General features: G+C 52.6%; 1 protein-coding gene across 2 annotated transcripts; it reads right to left on the bottom strand.

The window, feature by feature from the left end:
* Window positions 1–13: 13 nt before the first annotated feature.
* On the bottom strand, window positions 14–27,735 carry gas2l3 (growth arrest-specific 2 like 3). Of its 2 annotated transcripts, none has more exons than XM_060048686.1 (9): window positions 27,511–27,735; window positions 17,657–17,712; window positions 12,327–12,504; window positions 9,695–9,813; window positions 9,169–9,310; window positions 6,249–6,312; window positions 5,436–5,577; window positions 3,893–3,997; window positions 14–3,359 (listed from the first exon to the last, which is right to left on the bottom strand). In XM_060048686.1, exons 2-9 carry the CDS (start codon window positions 17,678–17,680, stop codon window positions 1,683–1,685), a joined length of 2,451 nt encoding a protein of 816 aa, XP_059904669.1. In that variant the 5' UTR covers window positions 17,681–17,712; window positions 27,511–27,735; the 3' UTR covers window positions 14–1,682. The 2 variants fall into 2 exon arrangements, with proteins under 2 accessions (XP_059904669.1, XP_059904670.1); XM_060048687.1 differs by lacking the exon at window positions 27,511–27,735 and adding an exon at window positions 19,373–19,894.
* Between the last annotated feature and the right edge of the window lie 254 nt (window positions 27,736–27,989).

Raw genomic sequence — 27,989 nt, 5'->3', positions numbered from 1 at the left:
GTATACGTTCACGTCGTTTTTAAACATTCATTTATTAATCAAATGACGTCACTTTGACAGAGAGCAAGAGAGGTCGAGAGACACAGAAAGAGAGATTGAGACGGACAGACAGAATAAACATTCAAAATGTGACAAACACACGTTTTCCATAAAGTGCCAAAAATGAAATACCCTCACTCCTCGTATACAGTAGGCCTAAACATATCCATACACACACACACACACATCCACTACATGAAAATATCTATAATTATGATTCACGTTCAACAAAACAAAAAAATTAGAAACCCACAAAACAACAATTAGTCCCCGCACTTAAGGAAGCTGCAGTTGGATCAGTAGTAAAAGGTCGTCCGCGAACCCGTCCTCCGCACGGAGGTCAAAGGTCACAGCGAGTGCTTGTATTACACTGTGCAATGTACTCGAATAAAAACAAAAACAAGCCCCACCCCTCTTTAAACCCCGCCCAATACATTCTACAACGCCGCCCACTGTGAAACACGAGCAGGAGTTCGTTCGTTAAAAAGGCACGCCGCGACGAAGGGGGTCGGGCCGGTTACTTCCGACTGGCGGTTCAGGCCGACAGCAAGCAGATCCCGCTTGATGAGAAGCTCATAGCCCCGCATGACGGACGCTCAAAGCCCGCAATGACGGACGCTCAGAGCCCGCATGACGGACGCTCAGAGCCCGCATGACGGACGCTCAGAGCCCGCATGACGGACGCTCAGAGCCCGCATGACGGACGCTCAAAGCCCGGTGGACTCTGCCAGTGGAGTGCTTGTTCTCACTGGCGAGCTAACCGGGCCTTAGATCCACTTCCCAGGGCTTGGATTCAGTTCCAGTCGGCCGGTCTGCCAAACTTTGGTTCCAGATCCCTGCTTCTGTGAATGATGACTGACGGATATTCTTTGCTGGCTTTTCCACACAGCAAAACAATAACACTAACACACACGAAGCACTTCTCCCCGTCTTTAAAACGGATAATCCGTGGAATACTTGATCTATATTGATGGATCTTAAAAGCATTTACAGCTAAACTAACTTGGATCTGATCTGCGGTATGCATCATTAAAAATGATGATATGATGATGATGAGATATCATCATCCACGGATTGGCTGTAACAGTTTAAGAATCCACAGAGGAAAGTAAATCGGAGAGCAAAAGTAAAAATAAAAGTTGAACAGCTAAATGTAAACATTGTGCAAGGTAAGAGTTTAACCAGTTATTTCCACTGACCTAAATTCATCGTCAAAGAGTTAACGTCAAAACAGACAACATACAAAAATCATGACCTTTTTGGTTAATGAATTAAATAACAAAAGCATCTCCCAAAACAGAAATAAAATCACAAAACGTAAAAAAAAAAAAAAACGAAAATTAAACCTGTCAAAACTTGACGACCATTTTGATTATTAAAAGGATTAATGTCGACACGTTTAGAGAATGTAACGGCGCAGTTTCCATGGCCGCTAAGTGCTGCATTCCCCCGTTTGATAGGAGATGTGAGGAAGCTCTAAAAGGCTGATCTATAAAAAGGCCTGCTGGTAAAAGAGAATTACAGAAACAGTCTCCGACGCCTTCTCTCCTCAGAGCGGAGTCCAACCGTATTATTATTATTATTGCTCACGAAGACGTCGCGTCGCTTTTCAAAATAAGAGTCCTGGTCCGCCACGCTTCCTTTTACCCGTGCGCTTGGGTTTTGACGGGCGGTTTCTGGCTCTTCTTAGTGTCCATTTCAAAGTAAGGGTCGGTGCGTTTGCTCTTTCCCTGGGGGGCCGTCTTGCCCGTGGTGGGACCGGTCTTCTTGGGAACCGGGTTCCTCGGCGAAGCGTCCTCGGGTATCGGGGTCCCCTTCCTGGCGTTGGTGGGGTTGGCCGGGACCCCCTGCTTGCGGTTGACCTTCGTGGTCTTCGCCGTGGTCTTCGCCGTCGTCGTGGCTTTCGGTGCGGGTTTGACCGGGCCCTTGGAGACCGGCCCAGGAGCGTTCGCTAGGGGGAGGGTCGGCGTGGGTGTGGCCAGGCTGGTGGGCATGGCCAGGCTGGTGGGCGTGACCAGAACAGTGGGCGTGACCCGGGTGGTGGGCGTGGTCAGACCAGTGGGTGTGGCCATGCCGGTGGGCGTGACCCGGCCAGTGGGCGTGACCCGACTAGTGGGCGTGACCAGACAGGTGGGCGTGACCAGACAGGTGGGTGTGGCCATGCCGGTGGGCGTGACCCGACCAGTGGGCGTGACCGGGCGGGTGGGCGTGACCGGACGGGTGGGCGTGGCCAGGCCGGCGCCCTTGACGAGCGAGGGGGGGGCTTTGGACGCCGCCGGCATCGGGGAGCGAGCCCGCGGGCCGGGGGTCCGAGTTCTGACCTGCGGGACCACCAGCGCCCCTCCCGCTCTGGGGGCGGGGCTGGCGGTCGCCGCCGCCTTGCGGGGGCCGGCGCGGGCCCTGCGGACCGCCTCCAGGCGGTGGCGTGCGGACGGGGAGGCGGGCCTCCGCGTGGTGAGGCGGGAGCGCTGGCTGGCGCCCGTGGGGGGCCGCGCGTCCTTGCCCCCAGGGGCGGGGGCGGGGCCGGGGGCGGGCCCTTGAGGAGTCGGGGGGCAGACGATGACGGGGGGCGGCGGCCCGGTGGGGGTGGAGGGTTTGGGGCATTTGCGGGACGGCTCGGGGCAGACGGGGCTCCGGGGCTGGGCGGGGCCACCGCGGGGCCCCGCCCTCAGCTTCAGCTTGGAGGACGAAGAGGAGGAGGAGGAGGAGGAGGAGGGGATGGGGGGAGGGGCCGGCACCGTGGAGGGGGTCCCCGCCCGGCGCTGGGCCCGGGCCCCCTGGGGCCCCGCGGTGGGACTGGGGGTCTGCCTCGAGGAGCCCGGGGTGAGGGGCGTGGCCGGCAGGGAGGCGGGGCCCTTGGCGAGGGCGGGGCCCTTGGGGGTGGTGGACAGGGGCAGCTGCGTGGGCTTCCTGGGGGGCGGGGCGTGGGCCGCCCCCGCGTTCCTGCGGCCGTGGGGGGCCCCGCCCTTCCGGGGCAGAGTGGGGGTGCAGGCGGGGGACGGGGTGTGGGCGCGGCAGCTGGCGGGGGCCGACAGTGACGAAGACGAGGAGGACGACGACGACGAAGAGGAGGAGGACGAGACGAGGTCGTCCACGGCCGCCAGGGGGTCCATGTCCGGGGGCGGCGGAGGGGGCAGGTGGTGGGCCCCGTTGCCGTGGCGATGGCCGCCCACGCCGGGCGGGCCCTTCTGGAAGGCCAGGATCTTCTGCTCCAGCGTGGTGAACTGGAGGGTCCGCAGGGGGTCGTACTTCAGCAGGAAGCCCCTCAGGGTGTCCCAGCCGCCCCCCACGCGCACCATCACATGCTTCCCATGTAGCATCTGGAGGGGGAGGGAGAGGGCGAGAGAGGGGAGGGAGAGGGGGAGGGAGAGGGGGAGGGAGAGGGCGAGAGAGGGGAGGGAGAGGGCGGAGAGAGAGAGAGAGAGTGAGTTGATTTTCCCTTCTTGTTTTACTACTTACATAACCCTTAGTGTTTGGCGATGTCAGTGTACGTTAGTCATGCCAAAGCGTGTTTTAAAATGGACTGAGAGGGAGAGACTGTCTGTCTCCATCCATCAATCTAATCTTCATACAGTACATCTATATATACATGTTATGACGCCGTTAGGACCCCATTATGGAGTGACCTCATCTTGAATCACAGGAGTTTAGTGTGTGTACTTGTGTAGAATATACTCCACTATAGACTGTACACATAGTATCCTACACATAGTAGGATACAGTGGTGCGCTGCACGTCCGTTATGACTCGTGTGTCCGTAGTAAAACAGACGACCACTGCGTATGGTGAGGGGGTGAGGGGGTGTGGGGGACGTTGTCAGGGAGGTGTCCGAGGGGGTACGCGTGTGTCCCACCCTGATGAAGAGGGTCTTCTCCCCCAGCCTGTAGCGGCCCTCCGACAGATACTCGATGGACACCCTGTTGGCGCAGTCACAGGGGGGGTCGTCCAGCCCGTGGTCCTGATGAGAGACACAGAGAGGATGAGTGATGGAGACAGACAGACGGAGGGAGGGACGGACGGACGGAGGGAGGGAGGGAGGGAGGGAGGGAGGGAGGGAGGGAGGGAGGGACAGACATACAGGCACCGGGAGAGTGAGGGGGGGGGGGGTGAAAGTGAGAGAGGTTGAGGCCCAATCCCATTTCTACCCCTTACCCCTTCCCCTTGCCCCTCCCCCTTGTTTTGAAGGGGTAAGGGGAAGGGGTAAGGGGTAGAAATGGGATTGGGCCCAAGAGTGAAAGTGAAAGTGAGAGGGCGAGAGAGAGAAAGAGAGTGAGAGGGTGAGTGAGGGAGACTCGGAGAGAGTGAGTGAGAGGGACAGCAGTGAAAGAGAAACGAAACGATTGCCAGTGGAAAAAAAAAGAGGGATGGAGAGACGTAGGAGATTACATAAGACCTCTCCCCCACAGAGAGAGAGAAAGAGAACAATTCCGATCGATCATTCCGAGAAACGGACGAACAAGCAAACATTGATCCCTGCGGGCTACGTTTCACACCAGGACGCTGCGCGGGCACCGGGCCCACGCCGCCCTCTCCTCAACATGTTAACGTATCATAATGTTGATCGGTGGGTCTGACGACACTTCCCACGAGGACGCGTACGTCGATGGAAAAACCCTGCCGGCATCACATCGAATCATAAAGACGCATAATATTAACATTAATATCGTGTTGTTACCGGTTGGTCTAACACGTGAAGTAAACTTCCTGAGCACAGCTGTGGTGGGACGGGGGGACGACGGTGGGATGACATCATTAGGCTCACGGCTCAGTGCACTTTAAGTTGGGGGGGGGGGGGGGGGGGGCATATGTGTGCAGAAAAGAAGAAAGGGAGTCACAGGTCTTTGAGTGCAGCAGCACACGGACGGCCATGTTGCGTCACCTAGCCTCGGGGGCTAACGAGGCTAACCTCAACTAGGTCACACGTGGGTCCGGACCCCGCGTACGGACCGGGCGCGCTGGAGCGAGGGCCGTTACACAACGCCCCGCCGCCAGGGCGGGAAAAAGAACAACAACCGATGTATAAAAGAGCGGGAACGCAGCTGCCCTCGACCACAATGGGAGCGTCACGAACAGCCGTCGCGGACGGCAGTTGGGGTTAAAATGGCCGCCCCGACACGAAAGACAGTTGAAGAGAATTTTGTTGAAATTGGTCGGAATTTTCCGTAGCGATAAAGTTATCACGCCGTGTGAAAGACAGAACGGAGGTTTAGAACATACGACCACAAAGATAAATCACATGAAACCTCCTCAGCTGGCAGTTTGAACAATAAAAAGAATGGCCACCAAAAAAAGGAAGGAGGAAAAGAAAACGTGATTAAAAACTAAAATAAATAAATAACAAACATAGTAGGAGCGTGACGGTTTTGTCAGCGATCGTCTCCGTCGGGCCAACGTACCCCGGGCTGGTAGAGACCCCCGTGCTGGCAGCACACGCTGAAGGTCTTGACGGCCTTGGGGGGGGCCTGGTTCCTCAGCAGGGTCTCCTCCAGCTCGATCTCCTTCTCCAGCTTCACCAGGACGGGGGGCTCCACGCCGTACCTGAGGGGGGGGACGGGGGGACGCAGTCAGACCTCTGGTGGTATGGTGAACAAACTACTGGGGGGGGGGGGACACACAGTCAGACCTCTGGTGGTATGGTGAACAAACTACTGGGGGGGGGGGGACACACAGTCAGACCTCTGGTGGTACGGTGAACAAACTACTGGGGGGGACGGGACACAGTCAGACCTCTGGTGGTACGGTGAACAAACTACTGGGGGGGACGGGACACAGTCAGACCTCTGGTGGTACGGTGAACAAACTACTGGGTCGGGGGGAGGGGTCTAACGGTGTGTCATTGTTATCAAGAATATATTTAATTTACATAATGCTTATATTATAATTCTAGGCTACAGTCAGTCAGTCGGTGTGTGTACGTCTGTACGTTTGTGCGTGCGTGTGTGTGCGTCACACCTCCTCCACTACCAGTGAACAACTCGAACAACCTCGTCGTGACTCATTTGAACAACGGGACTCTTGTCCACTCAGAACAGGGCTTTATAATTCTCTGGTGTAATCAGGCTACCTCGACTCAAAACAACGTGCGTTCGAGTCATGGGATCAACATATCCACCCTAACCCGCACAGAAAGGTCTCCTAATCTTATCGTGAAGAGAAGCTGCCTTCCTGTTAAGACGAGAGGAAGCAAAGTGCAAAGTATGGCGACGTACCTGGACACGATGCGGCCGATAGCCAGCAGGCAGAGACACACTTGGCGCGGTTCCTTGTGCAGAACTAGAGAGAGAGGGGGGAGAGAGAGAGCGGAGAGACAGAGGGAGGAGGAGAGAAAGAGAGAGGAGGAGAGCGTCAGAGACACTTCCTACAGGAGACAGGAACCCGGCTTCCTCTGCAGTGCGTGCAGAGGGAGATTAGCCTGCAGCTACACCTAAGAGACTCATGTTTTGCTGTGTGGTCCCTGACTGATTAATAAACTAAACTGCAGGAAACACTGCAATACAGCTGGAGAACATGTGCATTGATAACAGATATGGCTACAAACCCAACTTGTCCTCATCCTCATCGTCATCCGCTTATCCGGGGTCGGGTCGCGGGGGGAGCAGCTCAAGCAGGGGGCCCCAGACTTCCCTTTCCCGGGCCACATTGACCAACTCTGACGGGGGGATCCCGAGGCGTTCCCAGGCCAGTGTTGAGATAAACCCAACTTGTTCCACTTTCAATTAAGATAATGTACTCCGTTTGTTCATCCAAATATTGCTATTTTCCGAAACATTCGTTGGTAATTAAATGCATCTCCATGAAGCTACATTATCAGAAATCCTTCCAGACTTCACAGAATGTGATTGGTCAGCAGCACCGGAAACTCAAACTGGAATCATTATCACCGATGCGTCTCTAAATAAAGTACTGTTGATATTGGTCTGCGTGGATCAGTATAGCGCATATCATCAGCCCGTGTCCATCTCAACGTTCCTTTACACCACTATGGGCAGAAAGAAGCAAGGTGATTGGGTAGAAGGGGGTCAGATGACGGAACGCAAGAGCCCCAATCAAGCCAATGTTAATTATTCCCAGGAAAATAAATCGGGTTACGTCGAAATCCTGAGAAAAATACAAAGATACTGCAAATACATGTCCAGAGGGTAAAGTCCAGACTCCAGCTATGTAGCACGAGTACTCCGTTCCCATTGGACGGCAGGTCGGGTCCCGACGACTTAACATCACATGAATCCCCCCTCGCCTCAGAGCCACTACTGGTAATGAGAGCATGTTGACAACGCCAACTCTAAACCCTCCACTAAGATCCTGCTAGACCTGAAGCTCTGACAACCTTCTCCATGGGGGGCCCCACCCTCCCAATCTCATGAGACTTGGAGATCCAACAACGCTTCTAATTAAGCTAATTAGTCCTCCATCGAAACGGCAATTAAAAAAGCTTTTAGCTATTTTGCCCGTGTACTTCAAATGTATTTGCTGAGCAGTCTTTTGGATTCTGGTCTAATTAGGAGGCAAGGGGGGGGGGGGGGGGGGGGGGTTGGCTCTGTTGCCTCTGCATCTGTTCACACAGCCGGGGTTAGGGTTCGATTCCCACTGGGGTAGCATTGGCCAACAATGTATGCATGACTGTGTTGTAAAATGCTCTGGATTAAAGTGAACACCGAACGGAATGCAGTTATATTTATGGGCTCTGTGTTTAACGCTCTTTAGCTCTGTGTTTAACAAATAACAAACGGGCTTAATGCAGAGGGGGGTATTTGTATAGCTGTATAGTTGTGTAGGACTGTATGGTTGCATAATTGTATAACTGTATATTTGCAAAGTTGTGTAGAACTGTATAGTTGTGTAGATCTCTAACCTTATAGTTGTATACTTACATAGTTGGATATCTATGTAGTTCGATATCTATGTAGTTCGATCGATATCTATGTAGTTGGATATCTATGTAGTTATATATTTATGTTGTTGGATATTTTTTATAGTTGTACTGTATAACCATATTTAGTCTTAGATTTATAGTTTTATATTTAGATAGTTTTATATTTATATCGTTGTATAGCTATATAGTTGGATATTTATATAGTTTTATTACTGCATGGTTTGTATCGTATTGTTCTAAAGTTGTATATAGGTCTTTGATCTGTGCCATAGTTGTATAACTGCATAGTTTGCATTGTATTATTATAAAGTTGTATATAGGTCCTTGCTGTGAGCCATAGTTGAATCGTTTGTATAGTACTATTATAAAGTTGTATATAGGTCCTTGCTGTGAGCCAGGGTTTGATAACAGGCGTTCTCCCCTGGGTGTTTGTAAAGCAGCGCTCGTATTTCACAACAGACACCAGACACACCAGACACCACAGACACCACAGCCTGGCCTGGTTGGCCCGGCCCTGCAGGACACCAGCACCTATATAGGAACGCTGATTCATGACCCGAGACAACAGACACGACCGATGTACCTGGTCATGAGCTCAGAGCCTGATCACAACGGGCTGGGTTGATCAGAAGGGGCGGCAATGACCAGATATTGATCAAAAGTGGCCGTATTGACCAGAAGTGGATGTAATGATCAGATATTGATCAGAAGGGGTTGTATTGACCAGAAGTGGATGGAATGATCAGATATTGATCAGAAGGGGCTGTATTGACCAGAAGTGGATGGAATGATCAGATATTGATCAGAAGGGGTTGTATTGACCAGAAGTGGATGGAATGATCAGATATTGATCAGAAGGGGCTGTATTGACCAGAAGTGGATGGAATGATCAGATATTGATCAGAAGGGGCTGTATTGACCAGAAGTGGATGGAATGATCAGATATTGATCAGAAGGGGCTGTATTGACCAGAAGTGGATGTAATGATCAGATATTGATCAGAAAGGGCTGTATTGATCAGAAGTGGATGTAATTATCAGATATTGATCAGAAGGGGCTGTATTGACCAGAAGTGGATGTCCTTATCAGATATTGATCAGAAGTGTATCTTATGATCTCAGACATTGATCAGAAAATGTGTTTCGGGCGGGGTCCTCAGACCAATCCCATTTCCTCTTCTAAACAGACACTTCCCTGACAGTAGCATTGACCCGGTGCCCCGGTGCCGACCCCCAAACCGCCGGACTGGAACGTACCCAGGCCCTCGGACTCGAACAGGTAGGTCTCCTCCACGCCGACGCTGCGGCACCAGCCCAGGAAGTTGGCCGTGTTGTCCCTGGCGAAGAAGGAGCCCGGCGACGCGTCCCGCTTGAAGGTCACCTTCTGCGAGGGGAACAGCTGCCATGGCAACGGGAACACAAAAGGGTCGTCAGGTCGGATCCCCGCCCAACAGACGGGAACGAGACCCCAGAGGAGGGACTCGACGAGGGACGGACGGCAGTAATTAGAGAATTAAAACGCGTTAATAAGAATAATTAGAATGAATGGCGTTAATGATATAATTATTCTTATCGGAATAAGAAGTATTGGGAATGGAATGAATAAAGTCAGGTGGACGGAGGTGATTGGATCAGAGAGATGGATGAACCAAGTGACGCAGAATATAGAGTGAGAATTAGCTGCTGCAGTCTGCCATTACTTCAGCCCCCCGCCCCCCACTAAGTAGGACGCCCCCCAGTGAGCAGGACCCCCCCCCCGCCCCCGCCCCAGACGGTGTCCCACCTTGGAGAGCTCAGCAGGACAGCTCTGGGCCATCCTCTCCCTCAGCGCGCCGATCAGCTGACACAGCCGCACGCCGTTGTTCAGCTCCTCCATGAAGAACTCGGCCCGCACCTCCGCGCCTGGAACCACAGAGAACCAGAACCTCAAAACACAGAGCTGGAACCTCTCAACACAGAGCTGGAACCTCTCAACACAGAGAACCAGAACCTCAAAACACAGAGCTGGAACCTCTCAACACAGAGCTGGAACCTCTCAACACAGAGAACCAGAACCTCTCAACACAGAGCTGGAACCTCTCAACACAGAGCTGGAACCTCTCAACACAGAGCTGGAACCTCTCAACACAGAGCTGGAACCTCTCAACACAGAACCAGAACCTCTCAACACAGAACTGGAACCTCTCAACACAGAACCGGAACCTCTCAACACAGAACCGGAACCTCTCAACACAGAACCGGAACCTCTCAACACAGAACTGGAACATAACACAGAACCGGAACCTCTCAACACAGAACCGGAACCTCTCAACACAGAACCAGAACCTCTCAACACAGAGCTGGAACCTCTCAACACAGAACCGGAACCTCTCAACACAGAACTGGAACATAACACAGAACCGGAACCTCTCAACACAGAACTGGAACCTCTCAACACAGAGCTGGAACCTCTCAACACAGAGCTGGAACCTCTCAACACAGAGCTGGAACCTCTCAACACAGAGCTGGAACCTCTCAACACAGAGCTGGAACCTCTCAACACAGAACCAGAACCTCTCAACACAGAACCAGAACCTCTCAACACAGAACTGGAACCTCTCAACACAGAACCGGAACCTCTCAACACAGAACCGGAACCTCTCAACACAGAACTGGAACCTCTCAACACAGAACCAGAACCTCTCAACACAGAGCCGGAACCTCTCAACACAGAACCGGAACCTCTCAACACAGAACTGGAACATAACACAGAACCGGAACCTCTCAACACAGAACTGGAACCTCTCAACACAGAGCTGGAACCTCTCAACACAGAACCGGAACCTCTCAACACAGAACCAGAACCTCTCAACACAGAACTGGAACCTCTCAACACAGAACCACAACATCAACACCAAACCATACAGAACTGAACCCCTGGAACCCCACAGAACCAGAAAATCTCAACAAGCTCCTGAACAGAACCAGAACATCTCCACACAGAACCACAGAGAACAAGAACATCAGCACAGAACCACATCACCTCAACACAGAACCACAAAGAACAAGAACATCTCAACGCGCTCATCTGTGGCATCCCGTCCCCTCAGCCCACGCGGTTATGATCCGACGGTGCTATGACTGAGTCTCATGGTTCTCGTGCGCTCGTTTGACTGCGGGCCATTGCCATGGATACGAGTGCATGAGAACCATGAGACTCGAGCATAAAACACAATCTGCATCATCAGCGCATTATCCATCCAGCTCCCTCCACACGCCCGCCGCTGAATGACTGAGTGAATACAACCCTCATGCCAACAGCGTCGTGTTAATGCCTGCCGGCCGTCCGCGGCGGTATTCGCACGCACCACCCTTGAAGGTTTAGGAAATGTGCCAGGAATCACTTCCACACACTCCAAAGACATCCACACCGCTCGTCATTCAGCGCGTGACCCCCGTATGACCCCCCTATCCTTCCTATCCCCCCCCCCCCAAGACCACACATTGAGGGCCACCACCGTCATCCCCGGGCCCTTCTGTAAGACGACGCCCCCCTCCCTGCCTTCCCCCGGTCACCACCCCACAATCACCGCCGCGGCGCGGGGACAAAGGGGTCCGGACAAAAGGTGCGTTGATCGCATCCCGGAGAGAGAGGCCTCCCCGCCGGGGGGGGGGGGGGGGGGGGGGCACAACACTGTCCGCCCACGACCGCTTCACGGCCCCTGGTCCGACAGAACTACGCCGTCTTCACGCGAAGAGCAGAACGCCGTGATCAAGCGGGGGTCGAGGAGCGGAGCTCACGGCTCACTCACGTCCCGTGTTTGTGTTTTTGTGTTTAATAAAGCGCTCACAGCAAAGCAAAGAGTTTGCTGGACAATGCGGGGGCCGTTTCTCAGTCTCCTTTGGTTTCGCCGGAGCCGTCACAGGAGCATTGTGTGGCCCTGGACAATAACCTCTCCCAGTACAATGCCCTCCCCCAGTATAATGGCACGGCGCAGCAATGGAGTGGGGGAATTTCTTTTCAGCGTGTTTTGTGTGTGCGCCCCACCGACGCCTGATCCACGGGAAATTTTCTACATCCTCGCGTGTTTTCAAGCTTGCCAACAGGGCGTTCTTCCACGTGGTGTCATGGAAGGGCAAGGCGTTATGTCAATCTTTGTCTAATGTTTAGAACTGAAGATAGGTCGTGGATCCCCTGAACCTGCCAACCATGTAGACAACACGCCTCGAAACGACTCGAGGTTGATATCATGTGATTGACTCCACCGCCTCCCTTTCCTTCTCTCCCTCCCTCCCCCTCCCTCTCTCTCCCCCACCACCCTCCCCCACCGAAGGGAGCTGAAGAGAGGGAGGAAAAGGGGGTTGAAGACGGGGAATGGCCCGTTCAAACAAACAATTCACAAAAAGACCCAACTTTCGTGTTCAACCAAACTTACCCAGCATGCCGCTGAGCCAGATGGCGAGGTCCTCCTGCATGGGCACCAGGGTGGCCTCGTGTCTGACGGCCAGCCACTGGTCGTACTGGAAGACGTCGGCCAGGCCGGGGCCGTGGCGCTGGGCCAGGGGGCTGCGGGGGCAGTGGAGGGGCGCGTCGAAACGCTCGCCGAACCACGCCTGGGGGGGGGGGGGTGAGACATGTCAACACATACATTTAGTGCATTGAGCTTGGCTTTAATCCGAAGAGACTTAAAGTGGCGGAGGAGATGGAGGAGATGGAGGTGAGGGAGGTGGGGGTGGACGAGGTGGAGGAGAGGGAGACGGGGGTGAGGGAAGAGGAGATGAGGGTGGACCAGAGGAGAGGGAATTGTGATGGGAGTGGGAGGAGGGGATGGAACGGTACACACACACGTACACACACACACACACACACACACACACACACACACACACAGACACACAGACACAGACGCCAGAGTCAACCATGCAAGGCAACAGCCAGCTCGTCTGGAGCAGTTAGGGTGAAGTGCCTTGCTCAGGGGCACCTCGACACTAGGAGAACTTTGATTTAAACGGAGGGTCAAATGGACCCATTGGAACCAAGAACGTTCCGGTATGGCCATGACCCATCCTGGTTCCGCTGCGGTTGAGGCTCACCCTGTTCTGAAGCGGTGTCCGCGTGCGTCTCATCTGGAACACTGAGACACCGCTGTGAGAGTGTGTGTGTGTGTGAGACTCGCGGCTAGAACCGGTCCTGACCGGAGCGGGAGTCACGTGACGTGGGGGACTTCCAGAGAGGCCTTCCGTGCAGAGCGATGAGGCAGGGATGTCCTGCCACTGCCTCAGGCTTCACTGGAGCTCCCACCACCACCACCACCACCACCACCACCCACGGTGTCCCAGTGACCCTGTGAAGACGCCTGGGCCGAACCACAGCACAGCCCGGACCGATGTGTGGAGAGTCAACGTCACGCGACACGGACATCCGAGCTCGTTGGGAGAACCTTCTCCACAGAGTCCACCATTAAACCACTTCTTCCACTTTGAAAGATGGTTTCTATTTGAGCGAAAATGCTCATTTATGATGAACTAGTTTCTACAGGATTTCTTTCCCCCCCAATCCGGTGGAGGATTGGGGGGGAAAGAAATCCCCCCCAATGGAGCAGGTCGCTGTACGCCAACGCTCCTCTTCCAAGGGAGGAAACCTCAATTCGTAATTCATTACTATTCAAGTGCTTTCACAGGATGTTTTCCCCCCCTCGTCTGTGTAGGATAGAACTATGAGCGCACACGATGGAAGGGCCAAGGGCAGTTCCTGGAACTGAGCGGAGCTGGAGAACACCCAGTCGAGGTCTGGAGCACCTGGGGCTAGAGAGCGCTCCTCGGACCCCCAGAGAGCACTCCAAAAACCCCAGAGAGAGACCCTCAGACCAGAAGACCGCTCCCAAGACCCAGAGAGCGAGCGCTCGTCTGCGTTAAAACCCCGGAAGGCGGCCATGGTCCCAGCCCTCGTCTCGACCTCTCTCCCCCCCCCCCCCCCCCCCGTCTCCCCCCGTCTCCCTCCCTCATGAGAACTGCCCCCCAGACAAGTCCACGACAGGGAGGAGACCTGGATATTCTCGTTTCCCCTCATGGGGGGGGGGACAGGGCTGCTACCCAACGGAGACGACAAAAACGCTAATCTTTTATTAACATCCACGAGATTATTCCGTTTTTGTTTTCTGTTTTGTTTCCCAGATGGAAGGAATGATCCCGACCCATCCCGGACAGCCCCGTCCCGCCGGGAGAGAGAGGAGGGCTGTTGTTTCAGCGGCAGCTGGAAAACCCAGAACCAGATGTTGCATAACTCGCTCCTCGAGGAGGAAAAAAGGGAAGGAACGGATCAGCTGTCGGAGCCCGGCGCAGATCTGTTGTTTCTACGACGAGGGAGGGGGGGGGTCTTTAAGCCTCAGATATTTCCTCCGCCCTAATCCGCGAGTGTATTGCCCCATGTCAGACACAAATCTGCTGCAGTGGGGGGGTGGTGGGTGGTGGTGAACCTCCACATAGGCTCGTATTGTTCCAGGGAACAGCGAGGCCCGGCGCTGGAGGCTGGGGAGGTGACATTCTAGGAGCCCACGCCACAACGCCGAATGAAGGGTTGGAGGGTGGCGTTCAGTCTGGTGTCCTGCCCTACGTTCAGTCTGGTGTCCTGCCCTACGTTCAGTCTGGTGTCCTGCCCTACGTTCAGTCTGGTGTCCTGCCCTACGTTCAGTCTGGTGTCCTGCCCTATGTTCAGTCTGGTGTTCTGCCCTACGTTCAGTCTGGTGTCCTGCCCTACGTTCGGTCTGGTGTCCTGCCCTACGTTCAGTCTGGTGTCCTGCCCTATGTTCAGTCTGGTGTCCTGCCCTATGTTCAGTCTGGTGTCCTGCCCTATGTTCAGTCTGGTGTCCTGCCCTATGTTCAGTCTGGTGTCCTGCCCTATGTTCAGTCTGGTGTCCTGCCCTACGTTCAGTCTGGTGTCCTGCCCTACGTTCAGTCTGGTGTCCTGCCCTACGTTCAGTCTGGTGTCCTGCCCTACGTTCAGTCTGGTGTCCTGCCCTATGTTCAGTCTGGTGTCCTGCCCTACGTTCAGTCTGGTGTCCTGCCCTACGTTCAGTCTGGTGTCCTGCCCTACGTTCAGTCTGGTGTCCTGCCCTACGTTCAGTCTGGTGTCCTGCCCTATGTTCAGTCTGGTGTCCTGCCCTATGTTCAGTCTGGTGTCCTGCCCTATGTTCAGTCTGGTGTCCTGCCCTATGTTCAGTCTGGTGTCCTGCCCTATGTTCAGTCTGGTGTTCTGCCCTATGTTCAGTCTGGTGTCCTGCCCTACGTTCAGTCTGGTGTTCTGCCCTATGTTCAGTCTGGTGTTCTGCCCTTCAGTCTAACACTATGCGTGTGTGTTGTTTACCATGTTGAAACCTCCCGAAGGTTCAAGAGGGAAACGTCCGCTCAGTCGTATGGATGGAGAACAGATGTGTGCTTCGTTATCTCGGCATTGTTCTAAACGTATTTGAGATGAAGATTTTAGATGCCTTTAAAAGGATTATTAAAGAAAAACACTATTGAGGCTCCTTTCTAGTTGTTTATACATGTATATAGATATAAAACTATAGATATATATATCGATAAATATACACATTGAAACAATATAGAAAACCTTTAGTTATAAGCTTAAGCCTTTGTGTGTGTTCCTCTCCTCTTCTGTCTATATTTGCATAGCTCTTCTCTCTGAAAGAATGCACATTGAAGTCCCCCAGGAAGTTTACCCAAAACCCCGACCCCAATAGGCTGAACTTTGAACCCCTGAGAAAAAGCTGGGCTGAGAGATCGGTGTCTCAAGCCTCTAAATCATGTTGGGGGGGGGGGGGGGTACTTCAAAGCAGGGGGAGCCTGCTCTACACACAAGCTGAACACCTTACATAACACAGGGTCCGCAGTGTAGCGCATGTCCTTCTCCTCATCCAGCTAATTAGACAATAAGGCAGCACTGCGTTAAGTTACGTAAAGACACCGCCGATCAGAATAGATCGCCATACCACTGGGGATTACTCAACACACACACACACACACACACACACACACACACACACACACACACACACACACACACACACACACACACACACACACACACACACACACACACACACACACACACACACACACACTGTTGGGCTCCCCAGGCTCCGCTCCAGACTGGTTGTTTTTGGGGGGGCACTACACCCCTTTTCCGGAGCAATGGGACTTTGCATCACATGGAATAATCCAAATGATTCAACCCGTTTACCAAGCAGTTCTGGTCCCAGATCAGACACCAAACCCGGGTTTTAATTACAGGGGGGGGGGGGTGAGCTCTCTAACGATCTATACAATTAATTTGATGTCAGAAACTGCGTTGAAAGACCGTTCTCTCATTCTCAATGGTGTGTGTGAACATGTGATGTCGAATAACTATAGAACAATCGCATGTGAACGTACGCAGTTGTACGCCAGCATCCACGCAGTGCGTCGACTTCCACGGTCCATCAGGAGGACATTAAGCCCCAAAGGCCCTTTCCCTACCCAGCCCGGAGACACCGTCTTCTGGCCCAGCTGGATCGTCTTTACCAGTTAAAGGAAGATGTTTTAAAAAAAGGTTTGTGACGCAGGAAGTGAAACCGTCGGCTGGGGATCTGGGAGGAGGGTCACGGTCGGTTCTTGTTTACGCATAGAAACCCGATCCCCCCCCCTCTTTGGCGAGGAGGGGAGGACAGTTATTGATGCTGAGGTCCAGGTCACCGTGTCGTGATGAGAGGGGAATCGAGAGGGAGAGAGATCGAGAGGTCTGATATCTGAGCCCTCGCCTGGCTTGGAACAGGGCGTGTTTACCGCCTAAAGCGGGACATTAAGGGGACATGAAGGGTTTGTCCTGTCTTTTAATATCCTGCCACGCCCGGTTACCTAGCTGTAAAAGTCCCTGGAGCTTCACTTTTTTTAACTATATTTGTAACGTTTGGTTTTGCCTACCTTTGCACTTTTCAGAACTATTTTACAGTATTTAGAATTTATTTATCGTAAATATTACTTACTTTATTCCATTTGAGCTCATTTGATCCTTTTCTCCTTATTGCACCATGGGTCAGAGACAAAATAAATTTGATTCCTCTATTTCTCTTGCACATGTTGGGGAATTGACAATAAAGCTGACTTTGATTTTGATGTGAATAGAGACTAGACGGATTTGAGTTGCTTCTGCCAAAGTGACCAAACATTTAGCTGTGCTAGCTAGCCATGCGATGCTATGGGTTCATTGTTGTTGGCTAAAAGGGTTGGTGGGGAAAGAGTCCAAAGTTTGGCCTTCAAGAACCTCCAGAAGACCTTCCCTTGAGGGGGAGACGGACCGATGGAAACAGGGAAGGACGTCCAAGTCATCTTCTGGATACAGAACGTTCCACAACAGATGTGCCATCACTGATTACACACACACACACACACACACACACACACACACACACACACACACACACACACACACACACACACACACACACACACACACACACACACACACACACACACACACACACACACACACACACACACACACACACACACACGTGTGGAGAAGATGGAGGAGAGGGAGATGGGGGTAGAGGAGAGAGAGAGGTGGGGGGGTGGAGGAGAAGGAGGTGGAGGGGAGGGCGGTGTCATGGGAGTGTGGGAGGAGGGGATGGGTGAGTTATTCTGAACCCAGGGGGCGTTACGTCCTAACATCCCTCAGCCTCCCGCTGCCAGAGTTCAGCTCAGACGTGTTAAGGGAGGACCGACATACCTGCAGGCCAGTTTGCACAGCCATGAGTGCGATCACCGGTGGGTCACTTCTTCATTCTGTGATTTAGAAGAAGACAAAAGCACGGCATTAGAACATTTTCATCAAAAAGCAATAAATGTTTCAGCTCCATCATCTCTCAAGGGCTCGAGACCAAATTCACTCAAACCGCTTTGTAGTTCTTTGCTGGTAACCACAGTGGTGTAGCAGGATGTGTTCACTGATTAAGTGTTGGTATTAATATTCACGCATACCAAGATCTCCCAGGACCAAATTAAAGATGGATCCGGTAACTGGGGTGAAATCTGATGAGAGAATCATGTTGCCCATCCCAGTTAGAAAACTAAAGTGAAACAAAAACACTGCAGTATACTGCAGAACTACCACCTGAGCATTTCAGAGAGGGGAATAATCTCCAGTCGATATATATATAAAGACACACACACACACACACACACACACACACACACACACACACACACACACACCGTCTTTGACATCCCCACACTGGTGCAATGGGTCCCAGCGGAGACGAGGCAGACCGTGGCTCCGTTAAACCGGCTGTCGTCCCGCTCCTCCCTTCGTTAGGATGACAGCGACCGCCCGCACGCTTTCCGTTTCGGGGGAACGATGACGAGGCAGAAATGTGACGCAGGATGTGGACTCAAAAGGCACCGGGGCTGGACGCGATCCCACAGCCCGCCGGGTGAATAGGAATAAAACACACACACAGGCCTCTTCTCTTCCTAGGGGGTCTGAACTGAGCGTGCTGCCTGGACCAGGAAGACCCACGACTGGCCAGCGATCCACTAACCCGTCACCGCCCCCCCCTTCCCACATCGGGATGAATGATTGGCCCCATGTTGAACCGTCCCCAAGGATGGTTGGGGTGTGTGTGTGTGTGTGTGTGTGTGTGTGTGTGTGTGTGTGTGTGTGTGTGTGTGTGTGTGTGTGTGTGTGTGTGTGTGTGTGTGTGTGTGTGTGTGTGTGTGTGTGTGTGTGTGTGGAAGGGGGAGATGCAATCCCCAGCGTCTAGATGCTAATGACATTGGTGATTTCACCCACACAGCTGAGGCAACGCTCCGGGCATTTCTTGGCAGAGGTGCACACAATGCTTTGTCAAACACACCCAGGAAATGCCATTCCAAAAGAATAAGAATCTTATGCCCCCCTCACCCCGTTTCAAAGCAGGCATTCGAAACTTCTGCGCTGAAGGCATGCCGTAGAAAGACCTTGCAGTAAACAACGCAGTGCAGCCTTGCCTAGGCTCCTGTCGGCATCTCAATGAAACACATACACACACACACACAGCTGCTGGTCTCAGCTCTGCGAAGCCGTCCGTCCAGGGTCTGAGAGGGTGGGTGGGTGTGTGGGTGGGGGGGGGGTGACTCAGCACTGTCCCAGGACTGGACGCATGTAAGACAGGAGGACGGGACAAACAGCATGGATGAAAGACAAACAGACAAGATAATAAGATGCAGAGGGGGACAGAGAGACACACACAGAGAGAGACAAACATGAAGAGTAGGGAGGATGGGACAGACTTAACAGAGTGCAGAACGGACCACGCATACAGAGAGGGAGAGAGAGAGAGGGAGAGAGAGAGAGGGAGAGAGAGAGACGACACACAGAGAGAGACCGACAGAGACCGAAAGAGAGATACCGACAGAGAGCGAGAGCACGATGCTCAGGAGAGCCATCCCCGGGACGCAGACTTACCCTTGACGCCGCAAACATGGAACCATGACAACGCCGTCGCAGACTTAACTTATTCCTTCTCCTGCGCGGGCTCCACTTCCCTGAACCCCCATCCCTTCTACTGCAGCGCTACGGACCGCCGCGGTGCTAACGTACGCAGACCAGCTTCAGCGGCATCTGCCCGAGAGAGCCCTGTGCTCGAGTGTGTGTGTGTGTGTGTGTGTGTGAGAGACAGAGAGGGTGCGAATGATTGGAGAATGGGGGAGAGAGGGGGGGAAGGGGGGGGGGGTGTAAGAAGGGAAAGGAGGGGGAAGGTTGGTTGGGGGGGGAGAGAGCCTAGACTAATGAAGTGGCTTCGGTTTGCTGAGCAACACACACACACACACACACACACGCACACACACACACACACACATCAGGCACACACGCACAGTCGTGCTCACAAAGGCTCTATTGTTTTGGCAGCCTGGGGCATGTCACCCCACCACCACCACCACCACCACCTAATCTGACCAACCCACACGGCTGGACCCCCAACTCGATGAAGGCCCCCCCCCCCCCACTCTTTGCATGAACACAAAAAACAATAACGACTAAGAACGCTGCTGAAACACTAAATTGTGAGAGATAGGAGGGACGACAAGGTGTTCCCTCCCCCACCAATAAACAGCACAATGAGTTGTCGATGGTCGTGGTGGTGCTACACAGCAATAAGCAGCCAGTTGAGCCCCACCAGTGTTGCTTTCAATGCCATTAGCGATTGTCCCTTCCTCTCCTCGTCACTGGAGACCCTCTGGGGACAGTAAAGGGGAAAGTCAGGGACAACAAACAAACACGCCGTTGTTGTGACGTCCGGGGGAAACAGACACAACACGGGGCGCGTGGCTCAGGAGGTGGAGCGGTCGATTAGGGAACGAAGGGTTGCCGGTTCGATCCCGAGGTGTCCCTGAGCAAGACACCTCACCCTGACTGCTCCCGACGAGCTGGCTGTCGCCCCGTGTGGCTGACACGGCCGTCAGTGTGTGAATGTGGCGTGTTAATGTGTGGCAATGTTGTAAAGCGCTTTGAGTGGCCGCTGGGTAGGAAAGCGCTGTATTAATGCACTCCATTCAGCATTTACTTCAAACTAAAGTTCCTTGGGTCGACATATGACCCATCTTTCGAAACTTTTTGAAAGCTCTCACCGTGACAACCCGAATCATGATACATGACTCAGTGACAAAGAATTGAGCGTTTCAGAATCAGGAGGACAATCGACAATCCCTCCGTGGCCGTTGTTTCCAGCAGAGCATGGAGGCGCTTTGTGCAGAGAAAGGTCATCCTCTGCAAAAACTGGAAAGGGCCCCCCATTTCTTGGCACCAGAACACACAGGAGGGCCACATCTGTTGGGCCCCCAGCCTGACAGCTAGGCTCCCAGTGGGGATCCAACACACACACACACACACACACACACACACACACACACACACACACACACACACACACACACACACACACACACACACACACACACACACACACACACACACACACACACACACACACACACACACACACACTTGATGGTGGATGTGGACCCTTCGTTGTTTTCGAGAAAGGAAAAAGGGCAGCGAACACACGCAGCACATTCTCTGGAGAGAATTATACAGTAGAGTCCTCTAACCCACTTTCCATCCCCCTCCCACACACTGCTCTCCGTTAACCAGAACAATCCACCTTGTTTATGGATTATGTTCTCAAGATCTCAATGGGGGCCCCAACAATGTGACCAGGGCCTCCTCTGATTGGTCGGTTCCTACGTCACGAATAGAGTAAACCATAAGAGTCTTGTTCGGTTACAAAACTTTTCTCCCCCAGGCCCAGATTAACGGCGTACGTTTAATTTTGCTCTGTACAGAAACAAAATGAAAAAACTCGTCGTGAATACACCAAACTACATTGTCCGTGCTGTAGATCGGACGATCTTCTGGTTAACCCGAGCAGAACTCCGAGAGTTATCGAGTACTGCACGTCCGACACTAGACCTCATCGCACACAGAAGGAAGAACGTCCTCATAAAGCACGAGGTTCGATGCCGGGCAACGGCCCTGCGAACAATGTTCGTGCTTAGTGGGGTTAACGCGGCAGCGAGACGGACACAAACGCACGACCGACACCGGAGCCACAAAACCCCGGGTTCCCTCATCCTCGCTTCCAGGACGCGCCGGTATGGTACCAATTAATAACCATCATGCCCGCTGCGATCAATACTCGTCAAGCATTACGGACACCCTCCCCCGGTTCATAGCACGGACGATACACACCCCATCCCTCCCCCCGACATGGCACGTGGGAAACCAGCTGACGGCTTCTTGGAAAACATGACCACCGTAATAAACGCAGATTATGAAGTAATAATATTAATGAAAAGATGATGCCCGCTGACAAACCCCATGGGACTATTCATAACAATAACTCTCTGTGTGTGTGTGTGTGTGTGTGTGTGTGTGTGTGTGTGTGTGTGTGTGTGTGTGTGTGTGTGTGTGTGTGTGTGTGTGTGTGTGTGTGTGTGTGTGTGTGTGTGTGTGTGTGTGTGTGTTGTTAATCATTTAAGAGGATCAGCTCTATTCCAGACAATACCACGCTCCGTCCCTCTCCCCCTCTCCTCCTCCCCCCCCTCACACCACTCATCACAACACTGTGCACGTGCGCGCCCCGTGCACGGAGCCAACGGTCTGTCAGCGGTGGGGGGGGGGGGGGGCGTACGGTGGTCTACATGTGTGAGCACTCGTGCGTACAGGGAAACAGAAAAAAGGGAAAAAAGTACAAACGAGTGAATAAAAATAGGGTGATGAGCGCATGATGACATAATGCTCCGGTCTGATTCGCCCTCGGCCCGGTGCGTGACGAGGCAACCGTTACCGATCGAGCTGTTTAATTAAATAAACATATATGCGTAGGCCGACCATAAGCTTATTCCTCGGTGGACAATTAGCACACAGAAAACCGGCTGAGTCAGATCGACATTCGGGGTGTGTTTGTTTTAAATAAGTGCACGTCTCGGGGAAAATCAAACGGCAGGGGCCAGTATGGGGCCCCCCCTCCCCTCACATTGTCCTCAGCTGCCCAACATGGCCGCCATGGGCCCCAAGGGGGAACTCCCCCCCCCCCCCCCACCAGCCCACCTCCTCCCTTAAACTGCTCCTGCTGAGCCCCCTTTTGTGTCGCGGCTTAATTAACCCATCACTCCCCCCCCCCCCCTCATCACAGAGTCCACTTGGCCCTGGCTTCATCACATGGGAGGTTGCCAGCACGCTTCCCGTCCTAGAAGGAAGGATTCCGTGAATGCAGCCTATTCCGACAAGGGGAAGGGGAGAGGGGGGGGGGGGCAGGCCGTTGCCGGGGTAACCGTTACCGTTTAAACGGTTACCGTGTCAACAAACACTCCGGTTTAAATAAAAGCATGTGAGCTAGATGCAGCTAAGTTGCAACGGTTCCGCGGTTGGAACAAAAGAGAAAACGTTAACCCGGGATAAACCTCATCTATAGTCTTCTCTGACCTCCCCTCCCATGACCTTTACAAGAGAGAGATAGAGGGGGGGGGGGGGGGGGCATACGCTCTTTAAAAAGGTGAGAGACAGGAAGCAAAGCCCCTCTTAAAGGCTGAAGTGTCACCTGCCAATCCCATTTTGATTTGTTGACGCTAATCCTGCCGGAAAAAAGGGGTGGGTCGGGACGCGGGCGTCCGCGTATGCTAGGTGGTGCTAGCGCTGAAACCGTTCAGCGCTAGCACCACCTAGCATACGCGGGCGTCCGCGTATGCTAGGTGGTGCTAGCGCTGAAACCGTTCGGCGGCGCCTCATCCTGACCCCTGACGAAAACCAGGAAGCCGACTGGAGGAGGGTGGGAACACGGTCGTCTTCTTGCGAGCGATATTCGTGACCTTTAGAAATCGATGACACTTCAAAATGAAGATTTGTCATTTGACCTGACTTAGCAACAATTAGCCATACTGGATATGAAACACCTTAAACACGTTCTAACCTTGACTCTTTATTTTTTTTATAATGACAGTAGTTGAAGGACACACTCTGTAAACCTGCCAGTCATCGGACAGTGCACGAATCAGCAGAATTCATTCATTCATGCCACGTAGCTGAACGTACAGAGATTTCACCGCAGAATCCTCCTCTCCGACCCGGCTGTTGGAAAAGCAGCACCCTCTTGAGTTGTCTGGGACACCACACACACACACACACACACACACACACACACACACACACACACACACACACACACACACACACACACACACACACACACACACACACACACACACACACACACACACACACACACACACACACACACACACCTCAAATGTTCAAAGAAACAAACTGCACACTTACACCCAAACCGGCAGTTTATGTTGTTGTTGTTGTTGCTTAGGAACCAAAGAGGGCGGTTTGAATATTCCGGAATGATGTCACGCTGCACGTGAATTTAAAGAGTAACGGCAGAACGTTCCGGTTCAGACCTTGGACTGAGGGAATCTCTGCGTCATGCTGGGGCCTGTGGGACCGACTGAAACGGGATGCCAGGCGGTTGGCCCTCAAGGGCCAAGAGAAATACTCTGAGATCCACAGCCACAGCCCTAACCCCCCCCCCCCCCCCCCCCCCCCCCTCTGGCCTCGGCCCTGACTCCATGACAAACCTCTCTATTGATTTACCCAAACACGCCAAATTTGTACTGGCTGCCGATCAAACACAACTAAGAACAAAACTCAAACAAAGCGTTGCTAGACTCGAGTGGACATGTCTCTCGATGTCCAATCAAAAAAGGATTACCTTTTAATATAAAAGCCACCAGAAAGCCCCACACACACACACACACACACACACACACACACACACACACACACACACACACACACACACACACACACACACACACACACACACACACACACACACACACACACACACACACACACACACACACACACACACACACGGTTTGAAGGGGCGCTGCTATGCAACCAGAGGCCATTGGCAGCAGGGACACTTGAGATAAGCCGTTCCAGATGAGAAGACTGTTAGGACACCTGCCCCCCCCCACCCACCCACACCTGACAGCAGGTCGGCCCAAGGTGAGTTCCAGGGTCAGAGGTCGGGGTTACAGGAAGCATTGTTTTGAGGGCTCTGCGGCATGATAATCCCGGGCTTTAGCGTGAGTTGGGAGAGATGGAGGTGGTGGTGGTGTGACAGCAACCTTTCCCCCTAATCTGGATCATCACAGTGGGACAGGCCCTCATAAAGCAGGAGGCTTTAGGACAACGCTAGGTATGCACGGAAGGGATGGCCGACTGGGAAAAGAGGCCCAGACTTTGACTATCCAAACTCTGGAGCCGGATTTGTCCTTGTATGTTCAGATTTCCTTCGTTTGTTTTTAAAAACAACAACAACAAAAGGAAAAGTAAACAGACGATGAGGGCATTTACAAAAAAGGGTTCTGCGGACGTTTTGACGGTAAACATTTTGAAACCAAAACACTCCACAACCCCCATCGTCGTCCCTCGAAGGAACCACACAACACCCCAAACAAGCTCCTCCGCCCGTCAGACTGGACTGTCTGCTTCACACCACCAGCCACCACCCTCCACCCTCCCCCCTCCACAACAGACCGTCGCCCCTGGTAAGCTGTACCCTACATAAACGAGGGGGTAATCCACAATGTCATTATCAGCTGTCCTGCGGCCACGCAAACTACCCCCTCCGGCCCCATATGGGACTTTACCCCAAGACCCCCTCCCCCTCATCTAGCTGGTCCTCGCATCATTTGGCTCAGCCTTGTGTGTGTGTGTGTGTGTGTGTGTGTGTGTGTGTGTGTGTGTGTGTGTGTGTGTGTGTGTGTGTGTGTGTGTGTGTGTGTGTGTGTGTGTGTGTGTGTGTGTGTGTGTGTGTGTGTGTGTACTGGTGGGGGGGGGGGGGTACTTGGTGGGCACCCCCCAAAATATGAGGCCTGATGCCAGATATTAGGCAGATGGCTTTGGCGAGGGAGGTGGGAATCCTGGGCCGGCCGTCATGCGACGCTCTCATTCATCACACAGGCGTTGATGAATAAACTACTGTCGGCTTTGTCTCAGAGATCAACGGGCATTTCCTCAACTCGGTGACCGTTAAAGTCGCTAAAAAACGTCCCTCCGAAAAGCCCAGTTAGCACGCCCTCGTCTCAGGCGAGGAGTCGGTTTTTAGGGAATACATTTATCTTCACTTACTGGAGAATACCAAACTGAGCTTATCTTTGACCGGTTGTCTGCAACAACAAACCCTGTCAAACCTACAATGGTCCTTGATTGTGTGTGTGTATGTGTGTGCGTGCGTGTGTGTGTTTGTGTCCATGTGTGTGTGTCCGGGGACAATCCCTAATCTGGCGAAGACCGTGGAAAATCTGTTGCATCCCAGCAGAGATCCGAGGGCTGTGAAGAAGTTATGAACCAGACAATGGAGCCATTCAAACGTGGAGGAAAAAAGCAAAAGGAAGGCATTCAGTCTTTACAGCCCGTTTCCTGCATCTACTTCAGAGTGTCTCTGAATACGCTGCATTACAATCCGCAATGTGCGGACATTGTGTGAGATGTGAAACCCACCCACTGTCTTTGTAGCTGGTCTACTCTCCCGTACCGCAGAGTTTCACATGACAGCTTCGTGACGAGACCGACCAGGATTCAGTTAATCGAGGAAAATAGGCTGGGCGATCGAAACTCTGCCCAGACATTCCCCAAATTGTTATTGTGATTCATCTCTGAACAGCAGCACCTTGACATGAAAGGAAAATGGATTTGCTGCGATTAGTTTTTTGCGAGTGTGGTTGCATTCTGCTTTTGTCTGACATTCCAGCGGATTAGTGGGGAATATTCATTTGTTTCAGTGTATTCTGTGTGTACAGTTTGTCTGATCACATACTGAAAGAGGTTGTACAGTATGTGGAGCTCAAAGTTATATTGGGATATGTCCCCATTGTTAACTTGTTTCCATATTGCCCACATATAATTTATCACCAATGAGTTATTTTCATAAATCGTCGACTACAAGTTTCAACATCCGATTCAAAAAGAGGAAATTGATGTTTGTGGTTGCAGAAATAAGTCAGTCATAGATCCCTGTGTGTGTGTGTGTGTGTGTGTGTGTGTGTGTGTGTGTGTGTGTGTGTGTGTGTGTGTGTGTGTGTGTGTGTGTGTGTGTGTGTGTGTGTGTGTGTGTGTGTGTGTGTGTGTGTGTGTGTGTGTGTGTGTGTGTGTCCCCACTAGGATGCACCTGCTCACCCCTATACTTCTTTTTATTCCTGGGGTTTCCCCCACTAAAGTTGAAGTTTCTTGGATCCTTGCCTGATTCAATGGGCTGCCTTGATTACACGGCATGGAGCATAAAACTACATTTGCATGGACGCCTGGAACTCTTAGCATAGACACAGATAAGGAACGGCCTGGGAGCGAACCCTTGGCCGTTGCAGTGTCAACATCAATATACCCTTTGACCCCAGCCTGTTAAAGTGTAACTCCACACACACCAAACTCTACCCTTCATACTGGACAGTTAATGTTGCATTGCATTGTACGACGTTTTTCATACTGGAAAAAGTTAGTTTTTAAGTATGCCGATGCAGGCATGGGCCTGCCAGTATATTCTAGCAATACCAGAACCGATTGAGCAACATTTAAACGGGTGCAAAATAGCGGGCCTACATGCCATGCATCTGTATTAAACGCATGATTAAAGTGTACATCTAAATCGAGCCAACGCAATATGCTAACACACTCAAGTCAAAGATTCGCCATACATAGATCAAATCAAATTCAAAAGATAAGCAGAGTTCGACAAGTGTTAGAAAAGCTCTCCCACAATTACAGTGCGTTTCTCGGTCTCCAAGGCAGCTCGCCAGGCAACACAGCGACGCGCTTCCTCAGAGTCAAAGGGTGGAGAACAGACAATCGAGGAAAACTGGAGGACCTGATGGTCCGGTTGGTGGAGTACCAGACAACGTGGATCTGCTGCTTTCATCTACAGATGTGAATCAACCTACCCGCCGTGATCCACGAGGCTCCCCGATCCTCGTGGAGCAGAGAGATGGGGAAGTCAGGAGGACTTGACACGTAGGAACCAAAAGTTTTTAACTCACCGGGGCTTGCAGGCTCCGAGAAGAAAAAAGGTTGCAGGAAAAGGACGCTTCTGGTCTCTATTCTGGTGTCTTTCCTCTCTTTGGTCCAGGGCTGTTTGTTGGTCAAGGAGGACTCATATCTCCATACAGACTAGAGCGCCAGCGTGGACGTCGACTCTCTCTTGTGAGGAATGTGATGTTGTGCGTGGAGCTGGAGAGAGTGGCTGCGCTGTTCGAAACAGCCAATGAGCGGCCGCCTTCCATTCCCAACAGAGAGGCCCCGGGATGGGGGCGTGGCCGAGGCACCGCCGCGGGAACAGCAGGTGGGCGGGGAGGGATTGGTACACCTGAGCACGAGCAGGGTCCGTTTACTCGTTAACGCACCTTACCCTGTCAGATTGATTTCGATTCGGGATGTTTCGAGGGTTGAAATCGTTTTGTTTTTTTGTTTAATGATTATGATTAACAAACTATAGACAACCTTTTTACTTATTTAGATT

This window comes from Gadus macrocephalus, chromosome 4 (assembly GCF_031168955.1).
Source record: "Gadus macrocephalus chromosome 4, ASM3116895v1".
NCBI lineage: Eukaryota > Metazoa > Chordata > Actinopteri > Gadiformes > Gadidae > Gadus > Gadus macrocephalus.
This window is presented reverse-complemented; position numbering and strand designations above follow the sequence as displayed.